The sequence below is a fragment of the Mytilinidion resinicola genome (assembly GCF_010093595.1).
Source record: "Mytilinidion resinicola strain CBS 304.34 unplaced genomic scaffold BDZ99scaffold_23, whole genome shotgun sequence".
NCBI classification, from domain to species: domain Eukaryota; kingdom Fungi; phylum Ascomycota; class Dothideomycetes; order Mytilinidiales; family Mytilinidiaceae; genus Mytilinidion; species Mytilinidion resinicola.
In genome coordinates, this window is record NW_022985459.1 from 217,998 (window position 1) to 230,712 (window position 12,715).

The 12,715-nt window shown below is 51.7% G+C and overlaps 6 protein-coding genes across 6 annotated transcripts; all 6 read right to left on the reverse strand.

Moving 5' to 3' along the window:
- Positions 1–9: 9 nt before the first annotated feature.
- On the reverse strand, positions 10–628 carry BDZ99DRAFT_525795 (uncharacterized protein; the record flags this gene model as incomplete). Its single annotated transcript, XM_033726040.1, has 2 exons — positions 10–328; positions 405–628. The coding sequence occupies 2 exons, from the start codon at positions 626–628 to the stop codon at positions 10–12; spliced, it is 543 nt and encodes a 180-aa protein (XP_033571167.1).
- A 457-nt stretch (positions 629–1,085) lies between these two features.
- On the reverse strand, positions 1,086–2,144 carry BDZ99DRAFT_525796 (uncharacterized protein; the record flags this gene model as incomplete). Its single annotated transcript, XM_033726041.1, has 2 exons — positions 1,086–1,388; positions 1,530–2,144. The coding sequence occupies 2 exons, from the start codon at positions 2,142–2,144 to the stop codon at positions 1,086–1,088; spliced, it is 918 nt and encodes a 305-aa protein (XP_033571168.1).
- A 397-nt stretch (positions 2,145–2,541) lies between these two features.
- Positions 2,542–3,132, reverse strand: BDZ99DRAFT_525797 (uncharacterized protein; the record flags this gene model as incomplete). The annotated part of the gene is made up of 4 exons (XM_033726042.1): positions 2,542–2,652; positions 2,717–2,750; positions 2,799–3,040; positions 3,103–3,132. The coding sequence occupies 4 exons, from the start codon at positions 3,130–3,132 to the stop codon at positions 2,542–2,544; spliced, it is 417 nt and encodes a 138-aa protein (XP_033571169.1).
- Positions 3,133–3,299: 167 nt separating this feature from the next.
- Positions 3,300–4,289, reverse strand: BDZ99DRAFT_481373 (uncharacterized protein; the record flags this gene model as incomplete). Its single annotated transcript, XM_033722401.1, has 4 exons — positions 3,300–3,508; positions 3,702–3,771; positions 3,905–4,071; positions 4,265–4,289. 4 exons carry the CDS (start codon positions 4,287–4,289, stop codon positions 3,300–3,302), a joined length of 471 nt encoding a protein of 156 aa, XP_033571170.1.
- A 3,593-nt stretch (positions 4,290–7,882) lies between these two features.
- Positions 7,883–9,235, reverse strand: BDZ99DRAFT_525799 (kinase-like protein; the record flags this gene model as incomplete). Its single annotated transcript, XM_033726043.1, has 1 exon — positions 7,883–9,235. One exon carries the CDS (start codon positions 9,233–9,235, stop codon positions 7,883–7,885), a length of 1,353 nt encoding a protein of 450 aa, XP_033571171.1.
- A 2,446-nt stretch (positions 9,236–11,681) lies between these two features.
- On the reverse strand, positions 11,682–12,443 carry BDZ99DRAFT_481375 (uncharacterized protein; the record flags this gene model as incomplete). Its single annotated transcript, XM_033722402.1, has 4 exons — positions 11,682–11,939; positions 11,998–12,097; positions 12,161–12,341; positions 12,395–12,443. The coding sequence occupies 4 exons, from the start codon at positions 12,441–12,443 to the stop codon at positions 11,682–11,684; spliced, it is 588 nt and encodes a 195-aa protein (XP_033571172.1).
- Between the last annotated feature and the right edge of the window lie 272 nt (positions 12,444–12,715).

The window sequence follows — 12,715 nt, forward strand, 5'->3', positions numbered from 1 at the left end:
GACCGGCGTTTACATCAGGAAGACCATCAAGCGTAGAAATAATCGTGATTGGCGGGCGTTGAGCGACCGCGCTTGGCCCGATGGGGAAATTTTCAACGTCGTTCCTTCGAGCATTTGGGCGACAACCCCCTCCAACATCACGACAAGAGCCAGCAGAGCCGAGGAAAAGTCAGAGGAGATTGGGGACAAGGGTTTGATGCCCCTCTGAAGGCGTAATGATATTGACATCGACATAGTGTGGCTAGTGGTGACGGTGGTGTGGTGGGACGGGACTTTTTCTGGAAGTTGAAAAGAGTCGAAAGAACGACAGGCTTCGTTGCGCGGGCCTCTGAACATATGTCAGCCACAGAAAAAATCGTAGAACGATGTCCGATGGGAGTGGTACGGTGTTCGGGCGGGCTTACATTGATTGACGGCGTCTCATCAACGTCGGATGTTGTGTTGTTCTTCCGAGAAGACGAGCGATGTCGAATGTGTCAAGGATATCCACGCCATGAGGAGTCTGACGAAATTTCTGCCTATCGTGGTGATGATGCCGCCTTGCGCCCGTGTCGCTGCGACCAAGGTCGTCCTCCTGCCTTGTTCTCTTTGTCAACCAGGTCATCTCTGGTGGTATTGTCCTGGCCATCGCTTGCCATTACCATGGGTCACATCAACTGTACAATCGTATGTCCGAACTCAGATCATGTTGTGATGATGGTGTTGTGCGACAGGTAGAGGATCGGAAGGTAGGAAGGAGGTAGCGAAGATTGGGTCGGTTGTTTTCGGAGGTCTAGCGTAACGGTGGTGTTAGTATACCAGGAACCGAAGAAACTAAGGCATTGAACTTACTGGAATGCAACCCCATACTTCATCTGTCGACGTGAACAGCCCATTTGGTCATGTCAAGTTGGGCCGTCACGATGCAAGGAGTGCCCGAGGGCTACGAGGGGAAAGGAAGTTTCATTTCAAACTACTCTGAACCCGCCTCCTCTTACCCCAAAGGCGAACCAGCAAAAACTCGTCGCAAACCCAGCGAACTCCTCTACTCCTTGGTCTCAACCCGGTGGGCGCGGTATTCGGAGTCGGCTTTCTTGAACAAGCACTCAGGGGAAACCCAGGATCTTCTTCCAGTTTCCCGGGAAGTTCTCGCAGCGCATCTTCTCAAAGAGGGCCTTCATGCGTACGACCTCCTCCAAGCATTTCTCCGAGGCTTCCTTTGGTGTTTTTGAACAGCTCCACGTCATGTCGGTCTGGATGGTCTCTAGGAGCGCTGGGATGGCGTCGTTGAGGTCTGAGATAGCGGTCTCCTCTGGAGCTTGGTCCTTGTCGTCAATGTCACGACGGGAGGTGCCCTTCAGCTCCCAGTCGTTGAACTCCCAGCTCCACGAGGACATCGGTTCAAACCCCTACTAGCGGTTTTAACGACTTCGGCAATAGCGTCGACCTCCTCGTAGAGCTTGTGCTTGTTTCAAGGGGTCATCTTCGCCGTAACTAGCAATTGTTGATAAGAAGATCTTGAAACTAATATTTCGATACTTGCCTCCGACGGGTGTGAGGCTCATTTGCCAGATGATGCCTATACTGATTCTGTGGCATGGGTACACTCCATCCTTGTGCCTGTGCCTGTTGGGCCTGCGGGTCCCATAGAACCTGAGGGCGATCATTTCCGAATATGTAGCCAGCTGTGTGAGCAGGGTAGTTGCGGGCATCTGATGTTCAAAGGCTGCGTACTGGCTTCCTAGCTGGGGGTATATATTTGCTCCTGGCTGGGGGGTCAGGGTCACTTCGGGAAGTAGGAAAACCAGCGCGTTGACGCCTGGTGGGGCAAAAGGCATCAATCCTTCACGAATCTTCTTTGCGTCTTCCATCATGCTGACTTTGTCGTACGACCTTCCACATCCTCCAAAGGAAACTCCAGTCGGAGGGGAATGCCTTTGCTGGGTTACCGAACGAGGCGTCAAAATGACGAGAAGAGATAAAGGCGTTCTCTTGGTCTTCACTTTCATCCGCTGGCTGAACGACACAGGCCGTTTGGCATGCCCCCGATACCCGTGTCGCTCACCCAGCGGACGAAAGTGAAGACCAAGGGAACGCTTTTGTCTCTTCTCGTCATGAGTAGGACCGGAGACGCTCAACGAGTGGACGCGCTTTGTTGGCGTCATGTTACGAGAAGGATGAGACGTTGAGCTGATGTGCGGAGGAGATGAGTTCCGATGTCGGGCTGAGCGTCCAGATGAGAGCAAGGTCGCCCTAAGACAACGCGGTCACTGGCCAGTCCGTGTCCCTGTGGTGAGGAGTAAGAAGGTGGCTCACAGGAGATATGCAAATACCCTTGTCGCTCACCCAACGGAAAAAAGTGAGTTGCCTCGTCGTCCTGTTGACCGACAGAGTAAAAGAGCGAGCGCACTGCCTTTCGGTCAGGTTTCTGGTCGAGTAGGAAGCCGATGGTGCGACTAGCTTGCTCTTGCGGAGCAGGAGAAGGCAAGCCTATCGCGCGGAAGAAAGAGGCCGGCATACAAGGGGGCTGGCTGATTCGTGCATGCCTAGCCTGATAGTCTTCTACTGAGGCATATCTGCGCAGCGGCCATCGCACGACTTCTTGATACGACGGTAGACATCGATGTTCTTGTCATTGACGATGAAGACCAGAATCTGAGGCCGAGCGGTGAACTTCTTGCCAGTCAATCCAAGGCCTGACGATCGCTATAGGCTTGCTCTTTCAGGGAAGACGAACGCGCGTCATCCGAGTCGACCTCTTCCGTGACTTTCTAAAGGGTCAGCACCAAGAGCAGAGGTGCTCATGGCAAAGGCTGTACATCAGGTCCGCGACATAGAACCGACTCGAAAGATCTTCTTGTGACCCACGGCGAAAATGCCGTACTCGAAAGTCCTCATTTCCTGAAGGCCAATATGCTTGTCCAAGGCCAGCCGGAGTTTGGGGCAACGCAGTGAGGATACTGGACGTGTAAGGCAGAGCTGGATGTGCAGGAGGGCTCGTATCAGACAGTTGGTTTGGGGGAGAGAAGTCGTCGTCGACGTTGGCGCGGTGGAAGACTTCCTACATGTGTCGGAAGAAGATTAGCAGGCATTTGGAAAACATTGAGGGCCATGGAGACGTACCTGGAGATGCGGGCTGGATAAGCGCCGCATTGTCAGTCGCAAGTGGATCACTCACTTCCGCTCGGCAGGGGCCCGAGGGCTAGAAGGGGGAAAGGGTTTCATTGAAGCTTAGGCTACAGACGAGGAAGAACACGACAAGCCCGAAGCACCTCACTTTGTCCGCACAGTCCATAAACTCAACAAGAGTCTGTCTCCTCCTACTCTGGGTTGTTCTCCTCTGGGTCCGGCTCTCGATTCATCAGGGCATTTAGGCGCGGTTCGTGCTTCGCCTCGACGGCGGTACGAGCGGTTGGCTCAAAGACAGGCTCCTTCGGCACTACACGAGCTGCTGACTGGGTTCTGTTTGGCATCGTCGACGTAGGGACACTCTCGACTATAACATTGCCGTCGATAAGCACATTGCTAGCTTTCATAAACGTCATCACCTATCCTCGACAGGGAGCAGGAGGTTTCCGTCGACTGGGAGCAGGATGTCTTCGAGATTCGGGATCTTGCGGACGTCGTCGAAGGCAGCGGAGGAGTGAATCGGGGTTCGGCCTCGCGGTCCTCAAAGTTGGTTAGATTTTGAGTGACGTGAAGGTGAAATGGAACAAGCTTACCTGGCAAATGCATACTAGTCTGCCAACGAGGCTCTGATTGCTGAGCGTGTTGACGGCCTGTTGGGGCAGTCTAACGACGGTGTCGCTTGAGTCGAGACGACTTTTCTAGTCAGCAGTTTGTTCAACATCCGAGGACTCATCGTCTGCCGCAACCTCCAGCTGAGATGGGCCTTAAGTGATGGGCCATGGAGAAAGGCACTCACCTGAATGGCGGCAAAACCATCTTCATCCAACTCTACGGAGCGACGAGAACAGGACACCATTTCGGAGCGACGAGAAAGCTCCTCTCCTACGGAGCGACGAGAACCGATGCCGAATACGGAGCGACGGGAACGCCCCTCCCATCCGGAGCGACGAGAACGCACCCCGTCTGTCAGGGGCGTTCATCTTGCCCCTGACAGGTAGAGAGCGGAGTTGTCGCGGCCTAGGGGTGTGTCGTGGTTAGCAAGTTGGGCTGGATTAGAGACGTCGGCTGCCTGACACTGACGCAGCGGGCGGCTCGCGATGAGGCCGGTTGCAGTGGGCAGCCGATGAGAAAAGGCGAGGGAAGTAGGTGTACGTACATGAGGCCGAGATCATGTCTGCCATCTTCCAAATGGTGAGCGTGGTTGGGCGAGGAGGATGAGGGTGAGGTAGAAGGTGAGGTTGAGGTGAGGCGAGGCGCTCAGGCGATATCAACAAGGTGGGGCGGGGCTGTCAAGCGAGGGCCACGGCAGCAGGCAAAGGCAGGTCCCTTGGTCCCTCGCAGCGAGAGCACCGGACAGAAGCTGCGAAAGGGCCTTGTTGAGAAAGCAATGGGGCATATGTACTGCTTGTATGCGATGTACTGCTATAGAATACACCTTAATACGGTGAGAGCTCGGCTTGTATTGCTCTTTATATAGTGGACTTGGTCGTTGCGATTTGGTTTTCCGCCGGCGATGCTGGCGCGCCGGAGAGCCATGGGACCGCGAAAGCCCATGCCACACTCTATATCAACACCATGTCTACGCCACAATTCGTGGAGGATGCGATATCAAAGTAGAGACAGCGTTTACTGTCTACGAGTCTAGTGGGTCGCAAATCATGTGATGCAGATTCAGTGAGGGATCGCGCCCAGACAGCGCGTCCTCTTCGCTGCAGACCTGGGGAAAAGGGGAACCATCCACGCCACGGCAGGTAAGGCACATCCTGAAGGTACCACGGATTTTGAGAGCCTTCTGAAACCTTTCTGTCGTAGATAGACAGAGAACTTGCGCAATGTCTACTCAGTGAGGGAAGGGCGCTGCTAGCTGCAGCCATTTCGGCGGCTGGCATAGGCAACCAAACCCCCGCGGTGTAGCGGCATCGCCATCATCTTCCCCCTAACCTCCCTCAGCAGCATACCATAACTGACACCTCGTGTCATTGTTCCCTCTCCGAATGCACCTCAACTGACGGAAAGGTCCCTCTTCGGCCCGGAGGCGGACTACAGCGCCGGCGCCTAGTTCGAGAACACCAAGCTAGGACCCAAGCCCGTGACATCTGCATGGAATGGTATTCTACAGAGCTTCAAGAAAGCAGTGACGTTCAACTACCACCTACTACCGCAAGTACTGACCAGTAGCTCTATGCCTAGCTAGTAAACATCATCAGCAACGCACCTTCAGCATGGAACAGCCGCTGCTCCTCCTCCCTCCTGCCTCCTCAAGACCCCCCGAGCAGTAGAACAAAGACACCAAAGCCCCTCCTCAACCCAGACAAGCTGCGTATGACGATGGACCACCTATTCAGTGACCCTCTTGACCCCAGCACGCAGACCCCATGGAGAGCTGCTGCGGCAAAGTTGATCGTCAAGATCTCCCAAACCAACTTGCCACACCTTCCATCACAGGAAGGCTAGACTAGTTTTGCTCCACATACCGGCAATACTCGTCCGAGTTTGCGTCCTCCGCCGGACCATTGCAGTGCTGGCACGCCGGTTTGATCAAAGCAAGAGCAGACCACACCATTGGGCTCGGGGGTCGCTGATTTGACCTTGTCTCCCACAGCCATTGATGTGGTTTACAGCCAATGTTGATCAAGACAGACCGCGCAAAGCTATTGCAGATGGCACAGTTCGTTTTGCTCATTTGCCCCCTACAAGGAGCTAGCAGACATTCGAGTTGGTTCTCGATGTCGTTGACCCCCCAGCCACTTGTCCACACTCGCCGATTCGAAGAGGCGGTGGTCGTTTCCTGGAGAAAAGAAGTCGAGGTCGGGTTCAGGAGGGCTTTTTTATACCTAGCGGGAAGGGCAGCACGGAGGCAAGCACGTGTTGATCAGGGGCTCCTGGAAGGATCAGGGGCTTCTGAAAGCGTCGGCGGTAGCCTTAGCGATTCACCGAAAAGCTAAGCAGGCAGGCGAGAGCGGAAAGCTAGGGGCCGATGTTATGCTATCGATGGAGGCGGAAAGCAGAGGCGGGAACTCCTAGTTTCGGCTTAACAGCTAGAAATACCAAATTCACTCCACCATAACTACACGTGCAGAAGCCGTGCCACTAAGTCGTTGGCCGAGATCCATTCCTTCCTAGCTATAAAGAAGTGTTCAGTAACTCCAAGAACCCTTTCTCAGCAGGCAGAGCAAGACGAAGAAGAGGAGGAAACCAGTATAATCGAAAAGGCAGGGCCGGACTGACCATGGCAGCTGATCATGTTTGTTCAAAGCATCCACGGCACAGCCCTATGGGAAGTGCAGCTGTCGCTTTTGATTAGCAAACTTGTGCATGAGCTTGACCATATTGAGTAATTGTGGCAGGCTAGGTCTCACATGGCGGCATTAACTAGAGGTAGCTGTTGTCGTCATGGGAGATCGAAACTCGGGTGTGGAAGACTGTCATGGCGGCAATAACTAGAGGTAGCTGTTGTCGTCATGGGAGATCAAAACCCGGTCGGGAGGACTATCATGTTGGGAGTGTGGGTGCAACACACGAATCGAGAAGGCTCATGGAGGAGGGAGTTGAACTCACTGTGATGGTGAGAAGCAGCGTAGATTGCTGATGGAGGGTATAAGAAAGGAGTAATAATGGTGTGTACATATGGACATACGAGTTGCAGAGTAGTATTGCATGATTGAACATATAGTATAAATGGCTACAGTAAAGAATTTACACCATCGTTGCGAAATAGTGATGCTTGCAACTATTAAACATGGCTTTTAGCAGATAGGATCAACCACAATATGTTTGAGGATTAAGACCTCTGTTGGTTTACAGGCCGTAGCATCTGAACATTATGTACATGAAAGCCCTGTTTGCTACCAGCAGTGATTGCTGTAGGTGATTGTCATAATCCAACAACCTCTTCTTTCTGCATCGCCGTTATCACGTGTACGATAAGGTCTTAGAGTAGATCTACTACAAAGACCTTATCGTACCCTAGGTTAACTAGCTGGACCAATAGGAAGCTTCGGATTGCGATAACATAGCGGAGTAAGCGGTTGTAATTTGAATGGTAGGCCCGTTGTACATGAGGGAAGAGTAATAACTTCTTTCCGCCTTAGCCCAGTGATATACGGGCTCTACAACACGGTTAGTAAACTCGAATTGTTTTTAGCAGTAAAATGGCTTACCACCGTCCTCCCAGGTAACGCGGTAATGATTGTTCCACTGCGGCGACCAGATCCACGGGTTGAATAAATCCGCGTCATTGCCAGTTTGCCGACCGTTTGGAGTGTTTGGGTCTGACTTGGACGAAGGGACCACGGAATTCATAGTTTTTGGGAAGGAATCAGCCTTTGCTGGAGGTACCGCGTAACTCAGGTTGAAATTGATGTGAACTCTGATTTCTATGGGTGTCTAGCTCGTTGTTTATATACTAGGGGAAGGAGGGGGGCCAGCCCCGGGGGCATAACGTGGTATCTCTTCCTGACGCGTTACTTGATTCATCCTGTTTCCTGATACAGTACTGATACCGTGCTGCAGCACTGCTGTTGCACTACCTGTTACTTCCTCCTGTATCAGCATGCTATCCTGATACGTTACTGCATATGAGTTGCTGTCGTAGCAGTGGAGACTCAAGTGAAGATGGCATCTGTTGTATTAACTACGTACGGACTGTATATATAGTGGGAAGGAAATGAGAGTGGCGATGATTAGTAATATAGATATTGTATGGAATCTTCCAGAGTATTCCAGCTATTATATACTAATGCGTACTAACGTAGGCACCCAGTGCTAGCATAGGCTACCATGCTGACGCTAGGTTGTAGTGCTGCAACCCGAGTGCGTACGGACGAACTACGGAAGGTGTTGTACTGGGTCTGGGGACGAACGGCAGATTCATCAGTATTGACTTGATCTCTTGTATGCAATGACGACACACGCAATTCTTGGTGTAATCTCGCTTCATGTCCTCGGCAATGGTTTCGAAGAGCTCGGTCGCCTTTGGCCGGGATCGTGGTTCTACTTCAATTAAGCTTTCGATCCATCGAAGAGGTGAGTCGTCTGCACTTTTTTGTCGAATGATGTTAATCCATTCGTACAGCCCCTCGGGGTTTAGCGAGTAATCTAGAGAGGTCGTGCCATGGTTCCCCAGATAAGCCCGGAACTGCGCAATAGGTCCGTGGAATAGGACAGTAGCAATCTCCAAGAAAACGGCCCCGAGAGACCAAAGATCAGATGACGTATTACGAGGCGAAGAGTCTGTGACCTCTGGAGCCGCATAACGTCTAGTACAACCCCATACCACGCCTGTTGTTGTACTCCCTGTTCCCTCAAAGTCGCGCGCAAGACCAAAATCCGTGTAGTACGGTATGTTGCCTCGGAGGACGATATTCTCCGGCTTGATATCTTTGTGTCTCAGGCTAGCACCGTGAATTGCTTTCAAGCCAGATGCGAGACAGATGAACAAAGACTTCAACACCTTGAGCTGCTTCGAAGGGGAAAGAAGATATTCAGTCAGATTGTGCTCTCCCACAGTACCCATGACGATTCCAAAATGGTCCACATCTGTGAAACTAGCGGTGATTTGGACAACATGATGATGACGAACTTTCTTGGCGTTCTGGAGTTCGATCTCAAACTTCCGGAGGACCTTCAGATCTATGTCGAGTACTGTTCCTCGACGCATAAGCTTAATGGCGTAGGCTCGACCGTCCTGGGAAACTTCGACTACCTCTACGCTTTCCGCACCTTTCCCGAGGTGTTTTCCAACATTGATGCTGAGATCATGCATGGTTTGGACATTCAGATGCTTCCCGTTGGATAGTTCGTTTTGAGTACTTAGAACGTGTTTCTGAGCCTTCAGAAATTTATTCTTTAACTTAGCCGTCTTGAATGCTCCCGGGAAGCTCCTGCTATCATACGGGAGACACATGTCGTTCACACCTTTTTCCAGGAACAGGCCCATTTCATGCTGCTCGTCGATGGCGTAGAGGGCGGTATATATCCGAGGGTTTTTACTCCATTCATGATATCCATATGATTGTAGCACCGAAGATACCTGCTTGATCTTCTCGTGTGAGAAATTCTGAGGGCACCTGTTTAATCCATGCTCGTTCCTGTGGATGAAGAGTAAGGCTCTCAGTTCCTCATCCATGATCGTCCGTCCGCCCCTGGTGTTCGAGCTGCGATATATGTGTAGGCGGGTTTAGTAGCGGAAGGGGCTCGGATGAGTTGAAAGAAGCTTCCGAGAGGAGGCTGCTCAAATGTGTTCCGGCTTATGATCCTCGTTTCTCATTAGTGTTAACTCAGAAGGCTCACGGAGCCGAGCAGGTTCTTACAAGGTCGAGTCCAGAGCAAAAGTCTAACCCCGAGGAATCTAACGCGACAGAATTGGAGGACCAAAACGCGATCACATCCACCACTCTTCCGTTGCACGTAAGGCTGAGGTGAATGAGGCGGCAGGCTCGGCAGCTCCCGGGACGTAGGAGATATCGAAGGTCCTCGAAGGTGGTCCGCAAAACGATACAATACGACGTGCAAGAGATGGTTCTAGATAATGCGGTAAGGATAATGAAGGGGATCGACCTCGAGATCCCAAGGGCGGGGAGCGGGGCTGTGAGGAGAGGCTGAAGCGGGTTGCGACGTGGCCCTGCAAGGCTGAGAATGCCTGCATGGTGGCGCTCTGGGCGTGGGGGTGGAAGCAAAAATAGTCGACCAATGATACGAAGCTGTAAAGTTCGACTCATGAATTCAGCATTGATATTATTTGAATATCATTCGCTTGCAGAATGTGAACCTGTGCGAATTCCTTTTGGATATGCAGAGGGAATTGAGAGGTGGGGAATGAGTCTGGGGATATCCGTTTGACACCGCAAGAGATACCATAATGTGCGTAACCTCGGCCAGACATACAAAAAAGGACATCTGATACGAGGTGTAATCGACATTCAGACTGTTTTAAATAGAGGAGAGTGTATCACTTGACCGGAGACTGATTCAAAGCCTACGATCTCTTATATCTCACATGGTCTTGAAATACCTTTTGAAGCATGGCAGATGGCGGTAAAGCTTTGCCAAAAGTATGATTATTAAGCTTGCAGATCTTCGGTTTTCAGTGTCGAGCATATCCTTCCGCTTTAAAATAAATGTTGAGGCTTAGCAGACAGCCGTAAGTGCTCTCCAAGAAAACTCGTGATGATGCCACCTAATTCACGGCCTTGAGCCTCTTACACACGGACGGTTCTCAGAGTATCTCTTTAGGGCACGACAGGCGGCGGTGTGTACTTGTCAAGAGTATGATTTTTACGCATGTCCAATCTACAGTGCTCTGCATCTGACATCCCGTATTTTTCTAAACATGGCCTTGAGGCCTCGCAGACGATGGCAACGAGTACTAAAAGTAGAGTTTCTCCTGCGCTTTGATGTCAGCCTGTGAGATCTTCTATTTTATCACAGTAATGGGTTCTTCATTTAGACCTTCCAGACGGGGGCAAGGACTGCAAAACGTGGAGTTTCTACTGCGGTTTTGCATTAGGGGTCTGAGATCTTACACCTTGTCTTAATGTCGCGTTCTTTGTTAAGGCCTCTCAGACGGGTGCGACTACCTCCCAAGACCATCATTTTGACCACACTTCGATTTCCGCAACTGAGAAATGCACATCTCATATATGTCTCATTTGATCCTATAAGGCACTACAGACGGTGACATGTGCCTATCAATCATGAAATCAGGAGTATGGACTGGTATATACACTTCGGAATAATGCATTTGATCTGTAACGCTAGGAAGATGTTGAGGTACCTCAAACGTTATCAACTAAACGCTAAAGGGAACAGAATTTGATGATGATGTGAAAATAGTGTATACCTTTTACCGCTATTTGGTCTCTGCGCGGTGGAACGTGACATTGTATGTAGATTTCTGGAAATATGCTGAGTGCATGCAGACGGCGTTGAGCGACTGTCAGTGATGATGCGATCTCGCCTGGACCTGAAGCATCTGCTGATATTAGGGTAAATGAGGACTACTTCTTACGCGTACCCGATAGCCATATGTTGGAACTATGTACCATATCTACATTTTTGGAAGGATGCTGAGACCATACAGACGGCGCCGAAAGTGAATCAACAGAATGATGATGTGATTTTGAAGAGATTATGAGATACTTCTTACCGCTTTCTAGCTTACGTACGATGGGACAAGACATCCGGTTCTGAGATGCAGAAGCGTGTTGAGATCCTTCAAACAACATTACTCGTGCGTCATGAAGTCTATTAAGTTGCAATGATGCATACGTAGGAAGCAGAATGAAGAGAATCAAACTCAGAGTCACAGTCTTACTCACAGTAGGTTCAATGTTGAATCATGCAGAAGAACAGGAGCTTGATTCGAGAAACGGTACCCAGCACGGGGCCCATAGAGTCGGAAAATTCTCAAAAGTCTACCAACACCAACGCAACCCCCAAAACTCCCAGCACCGACCTCACTCCAGCTACGCCACTACAAGGCCAAAGGAGCACCACCAAGGACCTCCGTGACTACTTCGCCTTTGAGCCCCGCGACGGTAGCCCCCGTTCGCTAAAAGCGCTACTAGGACACACTACCGCCGGTTGGTCGAGGCTCGCGGGCGATGCAGCCACTTCGCATCCCTGGGATGCTCCCCCGCCCTGTACTGCCACAAGGGCCGCGCCAGGGCGCCATTCTCCGAGAAGACGGGCCTCATCCCCCTCTTCTCCTCCTCTGCCGCGTCCGCGAGGACGTGCTCGGCGTATCGTCGCCCGCTGAAGCTGACGGCGAAGGAGACCACCGTCTCCGCGTGCTCCTCGTACGGGGAAGCCTTGACGACGCGGAGGTTAGGCTGAATAGAGAACGTGTTAGTATGTGAGATAGAAAGCGTAGAGTAGGCATAAGCGTACCGTGCCGTCTTCCTTCGGGACCATGTAGTCCTCCTCCGCCTTCCCCTCCACCCACCGCAGCAGGTCCTCCCGCAGGTCCTCCATCTTCTCCACGTCCTCCCTGTACAGGTGTTAGCTAGGTCACTAGGTGATGTGCTACAAGATACACAAGAGGTGCACTTACTCCAACCCCTCCAGCTCCTTGTCGAGGTCGACGACCTCGTTCCACGTCTCCCTCAGCTCCGCCGGTGTCTCCTCTTTGCAAGCCTGCAAAGCGGCACGCGAGTCGCTGTACCTCGCGACGTACTGGGCGACGAGTTCCCGGAAGTCTTTGACCGCCTGGGGGATCTCGCGCGGTGCTGGTTCTTCCTCGCGTTAGAACACATGCGCAGCACGTTGAAGTGATCAAGAGGCTTACCGGCAGCGGCCTTCTTGCCCTTCCCCTTCTTGCCTCCTCGCGTGGCCATTGTTGTGAATTTGGGGTTGTTTGGTTTGGAAGTGTGTGAATGAATGTGCGACGCTGTTGGCTGAAGAAAAAGTGATGGAGACGACGCGCCTAATAATTGTTATTGTGGGTGGACTTTTCAAAACACGTGATGTGGCTTGGCGTACGCACTCTTGTTTTGCTTCCCAACAAATCGCGTCTCGTTACACCCCGCCTCCTTCAGACATCACCCACTCTCTATCTCCTGTCAGCCTTTGCACTTATCGCATCTGTCCTACTTTCGGGCTTCTTGAG